A 10,044-nucleotide genomic window follows, 5' to 3' on the forward strand; every position below is an offset into this window, starting at 1 on the left:
GTCTCAGGAGTGGATTTGTTATGTGGAGATTGGGTTAGTTACAAAAGCAAGTGTGTCCCTCTCTCCTCCTCTCACCTTTCACCATGCAGCAAGAAGGCCCTCTGCAGATGCTGACACCTTGATATTGGACTTCCCAGATTCCATAACTCTGAGAAATAAATTTCGATTTTAAATAAATTACCCAGTCTGTGACATTCTGTTATAGCAATGCAAAATGGACTTAGACGGTATGCTAATGAGATGACTGCTGGCAGGGAGCTCTGAAATAACTTTAGGATAGGGACTGGTTACCACAAAAATAAAGGCATGTTTAGTGGGTTGGGACTTTCAGCCTATACCCCAACCTCTAGGGAGGGGAGAGGGCCTGAAGTTTGAGTTGACCACTAATGGCCAATGATGTAATCAGTCATGCCTGTGTAATGAAGGCTTTACAGAAAACCAAACAGGGTTTGCAGACTTTCTGGATTGTTTAACACATGGAGGTTCCTGGAGGGTGGTGTGCCCAGAGAGGACATGGAAGCCCCATGACCCCTCTCCCTTACCTCACCAGATGCATCTCTCTCATCTGGATGTTCATCTATATCCTTTTTAATATCCTTTGTAGTAAATGGTCAAACATAAGTAAAGTGTTTTCCTGAGTTCTGTGAGCCACCTTAGCAAATTAATTGAACCTAAGGAGGCGGGGGCATGAGAATCCCATTGTATAGCCAGTTGATCAGAAGCACAGGTCACAACCTGAGGCTTGCAATTGCCATCTGAAGTGTTGGGTGGGGGAACAGGCTTGTGGGATCTGACACTGTCTTCCTTCCAGTAGATAGTGTCAGAATTGAACTGATTTTTAGGGCATGCAGTCAGTGTCCACTGCAGATTGCTAGGTGTGTGGGAAAGACCTCAACATATCTGTTGTTAGAAGCAAATTGTTGAGGGACTGTGTGAGTATAAGCAAAAGAGTAGGAAAAACACCTTTGGTTTTTTTCAATATTTTAGAGAATCCAGATGTCCTGGCTCTGAGCCAGTCATCTGAGGACCAAACCGGGCTGTGCCTAGTAGTGAACCTCTTCTCTTGACCCAACAGGATTCCAAAACTTAAAAACAAAGAAATAAACAGAGACAGGTAAAAAAGGAAACAAAAACCAAAACAGCAAATCAAATGGAAGCAGGGCTCTTAATCAAAGTTCATCGAGAAGGCAAGAAAAATAGATATGATCCGGGAAAACATCAGAACTCTGAGACAGCATTCCATGTCTTGTTTTTCTCCTACTTTTTTCTTTTTTCTTTTCTTTCTTGCTTTTTTTTTTTTTTCCTCCCTGTTGAGACAAGGTCTTACTCTGTCACCTAGGGTGGAGTGCAGTGGCGCAACCATGGCTCACTGCAAACTCAACCTCCTAGGCTCGAGCAATTTTCTCATCTCAACTTCTGAAAAGCAGCTGGAACCACAGGCGTGTGCCACCTCACCTGGCTAATTTTTTTTTATGTTTGAAGTTTTTTGTAGAGACAGAGTTTCACTATGTTGCCCAGGCTGGTCTCAAACTCCTGGGCTCAAGCAGTCCTCCTGCCTCAGCCTCCCGAAGTGCTGGACTACAGATGTAAGCCATTGTGCCTGACCTTCACTTTTTCTTAGGAACCATAGATTTAACAGTGAGTCTCTATATGATTAATATTCAAAGTGTGGTCTGTGGATCCGAAGCATCAGCAAGGTATGAGAGATGATAAGAAATGCAAATTTCTGCCTGTTTCATTTGGACCTGTTGAATCAGAACCTGTACTTTTGCAAGATCCCTGAATGATTAACTTACACATTGACATGTGAGAAACACCGGTCTACATTATCTAGCAAAGAGTAAAGAATAGTCCTACAGGTCAGTGATGGCAGTGCTCACTCTACATACCAAGGACACCATGGGGGCCAATTTAAGGTGGTGCATGAACTGACTTCCACTCCCAGAGTGTCATCCGTATCATTTTCAGTAATTACAGCATCTAATACTCTACTCTTTTGCAAGAGAGAGGAGGGGAACACTCTCTCCATGGCTACTGTGTCAGCGCAATCACGTTGTGTCATACTATAACCATAGGGTTTGGCAATTTGGGACACTCTTTTTGAAAGACCTATAACCTTTGTTCTATATAATAGGAACAAATATATATCATCCTAGTTTTATATTAGCCTCAAAATATCCTCTCTGAATGTGTTTACAGTTTGTGGCCACTGACAGATGAGATGTAGTTTATTAATATTCATCTCAGAAGAAACTTTTGCAAAAGCTGAATATATCTGGAGCTAAAAGTGATTACATTGACTGCCACTGTATTTAATTACATATTTTATGGAGATCTTTTTTTAAAAATATAGAAGTGTGGACTACATGATTACTCATTTATTTATTTAGTCAACATTTATTGAGTAACTACTATGAAACCGGCCTGGTCTAGCCACTGAAGATACAAATATCAGTTGGCCCTTTCCAAAAGAATGATTCTCAGTTAATGTAGAGTGGATTGACTGGACTACAGTTCTGTTTCTACCACTTGATATTTCTGTGACATTGAGTAAATTAATTAATTCTCTAAACCTGAATTTCCCCTCTATAAATGAGAATATTATTAGTACTGAATTCACAGTGTTGATGTGAGGATTATATAAAAAATATGTATCATATTGTCTCATACACAACTGCTAAATAATTTTTAAGCTACAATTACTTTCTACCTTTCTGTGTTCTTCAAATAAGATTATTTTTATTTTTATTTCTATTTTATTTTATTTTATTCTTTTCCGAAATGGAATCTTGCTCTGTTGCCCAGGCTGGAGTGCAGTGGTGTGATCTCGGCTCACTGCAACCTCCGCCTCCCGGGTTCAAGCAATTCTTCTGCCTCAGGCTCCCGAGTAGCTGGGATTACAGGTACGTGCTACCATGCCTGGCTAATTTTTGTATTCCTAGTAGAGATGGGGTTTCTCCATGTTGGTCAGGCTGGTCTCGAACTCTTGACCTCATGATCCGCCTGCCTCGGCCTTCCAAAGTGCTGGGATTACAGGCGTGAGCCACCGCACCCTGCCCAAGGATTTTTAAAATGTAGAAATCAGAAGACAGTTTAACACTGACAATTGTATCTAAGTACTCAGCAAATAGTTAAAGGTGCATGAATTGGCACAACCAGTGCCTAGTGAGTGTCTACTAGTGTTAGGCAAAATGCTCGTGTTACTGATAAATGAATGAACAGATTCCATTTCCTACTGTTGCAGAGCTCCCCATCTTAGGTGTGAAATTTGATACCTACCTGAGCCATGTTGTCAGGTACACTTTCAGGTAAATACCACCCAAAAGATTATAACCATTTTAATATCAATAATGAAACTGAATTCCTTTGTCTTGGGGCTGTTTTTAGATAAAATGCTATAAAGCATCCATTTTAATTCTCATCAATTGGTAAGGCACTGTTGTAACACCGCAATGTCCGTCTGCTCTTTCAGTGTTGTCTGTTTCACTCTCCAGCTCAACCCCAGAGTCCTCCCGCCATGCATCCCTGACCCTTGGAGTCACAGTTCTTTCTTGTGACCACTCTCCCACTTTTTTCACATCTCTGTTTAGAGTCAAGCTGCTTCATTTAGAAGATGTATACCCCTTTCTATCCAAAGCTGAATATCCATAGTTTGGTCTTAATTATGTGTTTTGTTTCCCCGTCACGAGTTCTCTGATCTTTATCCTCAGATATGCTCTATAGAGTCCATGCTGTATAGTGGTTATGGCTATAGGGTCAGGTATCAGATTGTCTTAGTTCAATCCTGGACTGGGTACTTGGTAGCTGTGAGGTACCGGGTAAGTTGCTTAATCTCTCTGTGCCTCAGTTTCTTTATATGTAAGATAGGATATTGATTATCTTCTGACTCAAAGTGTTATTTTGAGGATTAATTGAGGTAATACATGTGAAATTCTTAGAGCAGTGACTGGCACAAAGTAAATAAGCTCTCAGTGTGTGTGTGTGTGTGTGTGTGAGAGAGAGAGAGAGAGAGAGACTGACTATGGGTGTCTTGGTTCTGGGTCTTAGCTGAACTAGTCAGTCTCAGTGAGAACAACCTTTAATCTCATCTTCTTCATGTTCTGCATTTGTCTAGAAGTCCAATGCTTTCATGTGACTCAGCACATAGGAGTCACCATCCAGAACAAGCAGCCTCTCCTGCATGATCTCTGGTCCTCCATGCCTTAGAGAGAACAGATCAGCTCCCTGTGGCATACATCAGATTGTAAAGAAACCTTCCTTCTTTTAACACTTCTGCCTTGGGATACATTTACCTTCTCCTTTATTTGATAACATAGATATTAAAATTCTACATTGATGTGCTATGTACAGAGGCTGGGAGCCAGACTGTCTAGGGAAAAGTCTGACACTTGCTGCTTTCTGGTTTGTGCATACATAAAATAGTGACAATATGACCTTCTTCCTGGATTTGTTATGACTAGATGAAATGACCCATGTAAGTGCTATTAATATGTAGCATATGCCATTGAGTGGTGAGTCAAAATGCTAGCTATTATTACAAAAACTTATTTTGTTTTTACATTTAATAAGTTCTACCTGGGTACCTTCAGCCACAGGGAATAATGAAGAGTTGGGTGGAGTACTTGTTAACCCCTAAGTGAAAGGCATACACTTATTTTTCTAAAAAACTTACAGGCTCTCATATAGTCAAATTGAGAAAGACCCTGGAAGCAAGTGGCATCCTAATCTTAGGGAAGGTTAGAAAGTAGAATTTACAGGTAACACTTTGGGAAGCCACCTAAAATGCCTGGGGACCCATCTCTAACCATTAGGTTTGTAGTGAAGATTTGTTAAAGAAAATTAAAATGGAAACCAGACATGGAGAATCACTTCGATGATTCAGGCTGGGTTAGGTCACTTGTGGAATCACTTTTCCTGTAGCAGGGAAAGCCAGTTAGGCCTCTTAAGCGACCTCACCCAGATTGATTTGCAAACACAAGTGAAAATTAACTTGAACTATTTTTTATAAATACTTGTATTAAAGCAAAATGAAATTTAAGATTAACCAATCAGAAGCTGCCAACTAAATGATATAACTAGAGACTTTCCAGCAGTATAGGCCAATTAAGGCAATTGTATAAAGGTAACCAATCAAATATTTTCTTTGCTTTAGTTCCGTGGTTGCCCTGTGAAAGCCCTCCCCTTGTATTCCCTTGGTGGAGCCCATGGACCACTTACAGTTTGGAGCTGTCTGATTCATGAATTGCTATTTGCTCAAGTAAACTCTTTAAAATTTTATTGTGCCTCAGTTTACCTTTTAACAGGATAATAGATTGGATCAGCAAAAATAACTTTACCACCATGGTTGAAGAGCTAGCTAGATACCTATACTGTCTGGTGAAATTTCCTTTTTCAGGGGTAAGACATTCTTTTTTTTTTTTTTTGAGACAGAGTCTCGCAGTCGCCCAGGCTGGAGTGCAGTGGCTGGATCTCAGCTCACTGCAAGCTCCGCCTCCCGGGTTTACACCATTCTCCTGCCTCAGCCTCCCGAGTAGCTGGGACTACAGGCGCCCGCCAACTCGCCCGGCTAGTTTTTTCTATTTTTTAGTAGAGACGGGGTTTCGCCGTGTTAGCCAGGAAGGTCTTGATCTCCTGACCTCGCGATCCACCCGTCTCGGCCTCCCAAAGTGCTGGGATTACAGGCTTGAGCCACCGCGCCCGGCCAGGGGTAAGACATTCTAATGAGGGAAATGATCCACAACTGGACTAACCAAGGTGGAAGAGCTGATGAAAAGACACTGGAGAATCATGCTTAGAGATAGATGTGTATATGTACAATACACTGAGCTCAACACTCAGTATTTTCTGAAGAAGCCATAAACAACCTAAATAGTTTTCTTGGTTACTCATTTTCAGCCTTTTCAACAGGAATGCCCAGTTTTGCCTCTCTGCCAGCTATCAACTACTGAGTTTACCCTGAACTTTGTAAACACTGTTCACTGTTCCCACACGATCTGTAGGGTTCTTTTACTTCTCTTCTCTCTTTTCCCCTATATATGTTCTTTTTATTTTCCTTTTTTGTTTTCTTTTTTGAGACAGTGTCTTCCCCTCTTCCCCAGGCTGGAGTGCAGTGGCGCAATCTTGGCTCACTGCAACCTCTGCCTCCCAGGTTCAAGCAATTCTCATTCCTCAGTCACCAGAATAGCTGGGATTACAGGCGTGCACCACCGTGCCCAGCTAATTTTTGTATTTTTAGTAGAGATCCAGTTTTGCCATGTAGGCCAGGCTGGTCTCGAACTCCTGGCCTCAAGTGATCTCACCTCAGCCTCCCAAAGTGCTGGGGTTATAGACATGAGCCACCGTGCCTGACTTATCTCTTCTTTTACGTTTATTCCTTCACTCGGCCTACTAGTTAACTCCTGTATGTGAGTTAATAATTTTTACACAAAATTTCTCGGTGCATGCAACACAACTAACTAAATACCTCTGAGTTGTTATTTAACAGGGAAAGTGCAATTGTGTGAGAATGGACAAGTGTGCTGCTGGGTTTTGGGAATCACTTCTTTGGCTGAACCTTTTTATTTTCTTTTAAATCTTATGACATATGCTGTTAGTGAGTTTATATAGTTCAGTGTATTAGTCCACTTTCACACTGCCATAAAGAACTACCCAAGACTGGATAATTTATAAAGAAAAGAGGTTTAATTGACTCACAGTTCCACATGGCTGGAGAGGCCTCAGGAAACTTACAATCATGGTGGAAGCCACAGGGGAAGCAAGGCATGTCTTACCATGGCAGAGCAGGAGAGAGAGAGAGAGCAAAGAGGGGAGTGCTGCACTTTTAAACCATCAGATTTTGTGAGAACTCATTCACTATCAGGACAACAGCAAGGGGGAAATCCCTCCCCATGATCCAATCACCTCCCACCAGGCCCCTCCCCTGACATGTGGGGATTACAGGGATTACAATTTGACATGAGATTTGGGTGGGGACACAGAGCCAAACTGTATCATTTGGTTAAAGAAGTAAGTGGCCTGCATTTAACTTTTGGGACTGGGAAAATGAATTAAAATACTTTTTAGTTTACAGATATTAAAGTAATTGTGAAATAAAAGAAAAAATCATCTGATAAAATCACATCTCATAGAAACCCAATCAATGCAACACATCTAAAATTTTATCTGCAAAAAAAGAGAAAAGGCTTGCCCTTGTGTCAGTAAAGCACAGATAAAAAGAAAGTAATAAACTTTTCTGGATTGATGCAATAATAGGGCATCAAGAGTGCAGGTGACAACGGAGGCTGGCAGTTCAAATGTCACACCCTGTTAGGAATGACTTTCCTTGCACAATGCTCTTCTCAGGGCACCCTTGACCTCTACGTTCCTCAGGCTGTAAATCAGGGGATTCAGTGTTGGGTTGAAAAAACTGTAAAATAGAAAAAGGATCTTTTGCTGCTCCTCAGGATGGCAGGACTTGGGGGCCATGTACATGATGATGGCACTGCCAAAGAAGAGCCCCACCACACAGAGGTGGGAGGAGCAGGTGGAGAAGGCCTTTCTGCGGCCCTCCCCAGACTGGATCCTTAGGATGGCCATCAGGATGCGTGAGTAGGAGACCAGCACCAGGCAGAGCGGCCCCACCAGAAAGAACACACAGGCTGCAAAGATGACCACCTGGTTGAGCCAGGTGTCAGCACAGGCCAGCCTGAGAACAGACAGGATTTCACAGAAGAAGTGGTTGATTTCATGAGGCCCACAGAAGGGCAGTCTTAGGATGAGAACCACATGGACCACAGCCAAGAGGGAGCCACATGTCCAAGAAGTGATGGCCAGGGTGAGGCAGACTCTCCAGGTCACGATGACAGAATATTGGAAAGGGTGGCAAATGGCCACGTAACGATCGTAGGACATCACCACCAACAGGAGACATTCGCTATGTCCAGCACTCAAAAAGGGAAAGGTCTGCGTCATGCAGCCAGCAAAAGAGATGGGCTTGGCTGGATGCAGGAGGTTCACCGGCATCTGAGGCACCATGTTGCAGGCATAGGTGATGTCGACGACAGCCAGGTGTGAGAGGAAGAAGTACATGGGGGTGTGGAGTCTGGAGTCCAGTGAGATGAGCCCCAGGATAGTCCCATTCCCCAGTAGGGTGAAGGCATAAAACAGGGAGAAGAGCCCAAAGAGGAGCATCTGAATCCTTGGGTCCAGGAGAAATCCAAATAGGAGGAACTCTGTGACCATTGTCTGATTTTTCACCATTTCACTAGTAAAAAAACCAACCAAACACACAAACAAACAAACAAAAAAGCAGCTATATGACACACTTTTTTAAAAGTCTATTTTATTTATTGTTTTATAAATTTTTAGTTTGTGGAAAATTGTTAGTAAATGTCTTCAAGAACTCATTCAGTTATACATAAGTAAAGTTTTACTTGAAAACTTGCTGTTAATTCAGTCCTTCATATTTGTAACAATTGCTATACCTGAAATCCCAAATGCAAGAAATTATTTTTCGAATAGAAAAAGGGTAGCTGACTTCAGCAACAAGAATTGCAATATACTATATAAGTAACCAACAGAAAGAAATTATTGACAAATCAGTAATTCAGTTTGGCACTTGACAAATGGCAGCATCAACGAATTAGCAGTAAGATGCTTAGCCTGTGAATTGGTGGTGTGCTGAATTGATGAATTTGTCTTCTTGACCTTGAATCTTCAATCACAGTTTCCTTAACGAACTTCAACATGGTTTTTGGTGCAAACATTTGTCAGTGCCATTGCAATAACAAAATAACTCGAGGCTTATCTACTTTACTGAGATTAAAGTGAGGAAAGGCACTGTTTTTGGCCAGTCCCTAGTTTAATTGTTGTCAATACCAATTGGGATATTAAGCAGTGTTTCCCAAGGATGTAAGAGACAGACCTGCACTCTGAGAAATAAATTTGTGAAACTCACATGTAACTGATGAGAATAACAATCTAGAGGTGAGAAACACTACACTTTCAGGAAACATGTGAGTGGAGAGTTTGAGGAGCTTCCAGAAGGCCACTGCTGGTGCTTTGACGGAATCTCTGGGAGGCAGAGCAGAAGAATGTGATTCATTCAGTGAGCCCAAGTGTAGTCAGTTGTGTGGTGTGCCCGTCTGGAGAAAGACTGTAGGAAAAAGAAGGCAGGTAACCAATACGGAGTATAGTCATCAGGCCAGAGGGGCAGCATTTAGCAATGCATCCTTAATGACATTCAGGGTAAGGAAAAAGAGGAACCAGCTGCCCCAGGATCCTAGTCACCTGGTGATTCTATGTCTACAGTCTGGATAGATGGTTTGGGTAAATAGCCCTAGCTAGTAAAATCTCTAATTAGCCCCTCTTGCTCTGATGTCATATTCATCAATTAACTGTTAGGTAATAATTTATCTTCTTGAGCAGTTATTTCTACAAAGAAGAAATGTGTTGAGTAGTAAAGTTCTTGGCTCCTTTTGCAGTCACATTTTGAAGTTGAAATAAATGAATGTTTAGGTATTCTGGCTTATGCATTTTCCTCTTTTGATTTTGGGTAGTGTGATGCAGTTCCTGAACAAAATTCCTAAAGCTGAATTTAAAATGTGAGGACCAGACTCTGGGTCAAGGAAACCTTACTGAAGCAAGAGTTGCGGAAAGAGACAGATCCTTTCTAACAGCAACAGATGAGATCTATTTTCTTATAAGCATTATTGATAGGTGATCAAGTTACCTTGACACAAAAATAATCTAAATAATATATTAAACATTCTTCACATGTGACCAGGACTTATTAAATTTTAGGTTGATAGTAAAAATTTCTCAGTAGGCGCTGTCACATGCACCTGTAGTTCCAGTTACCTGGGAGGCTGAAGCAGGAGGATAGCTTGAGCCCAAGTGTTCCAGAACAGCCTGGATAACATAGCAAGCCCTCGTCTCATAAAATAACATAAAATAAAAAATGTATGTGTTTATCAAACTTTCTAAATTTACTTTTTAAACTCATAAGGCATAGAAAAATATTTGACTGTGAAAGATATGTACAAACCCACCCGCTTATAAAATAAT

At 41.5% G+C, this 10,044-nt stretch overlaps 1 protein-coding gene across 1 annotated transcript; it reads right to left on the reverse strand.

Annotated features, from left to right (window-relative positions):
- Positions 1 to 6,666: 6,666 nt before the first annotated feature.
- LOC117073631 (olfactory receptor 2A1/2A42-like) lies at positions 6,667 to 9,826 on the reverse strand. Its single transcript, XM_033194762.1, has one exon. It carries the CDS (start codon positions 8,236 to 8,238, stop codon positions 7,306 to 7,308), a length of 933 nt encoding a protein of 310 aa, XP_033050653.1. The 5' UTR covers positions 8,239 to 9,826; the 3' UTR covers positions 6,667 to 7,305.
- Between the last annotated feature and the right edge of the window lie 218 nt (positions 9,827 to 10,044).

This window comes from Trachypithecus francoisi, unplaced genomic scaffold (assembly GCF_009764315.1).
Source record: "Trachypithecus francoisi isolate TF-2019V2 unplaced genomic scaffold, Tfra_2.0 Lachesis_group4, whole genome shotgun sequence".
Classification (NCBI taxonomy): Eukaryota; Metazoa; Chordata; class Mammalia; order Primates; family Cercopithecidae; genus Trachypithecus; species Trachypithecus francoisi.

Excerpts from the sequence above, each read along its gene's own strand:
- LOC117073631 (XM_033194762.1), bottom strand. The coding sequence starts at position 8,238 with ATGGTGAAAAATCAGACAATGGTCACAGAGTTCCTCCTATTTGGATTT.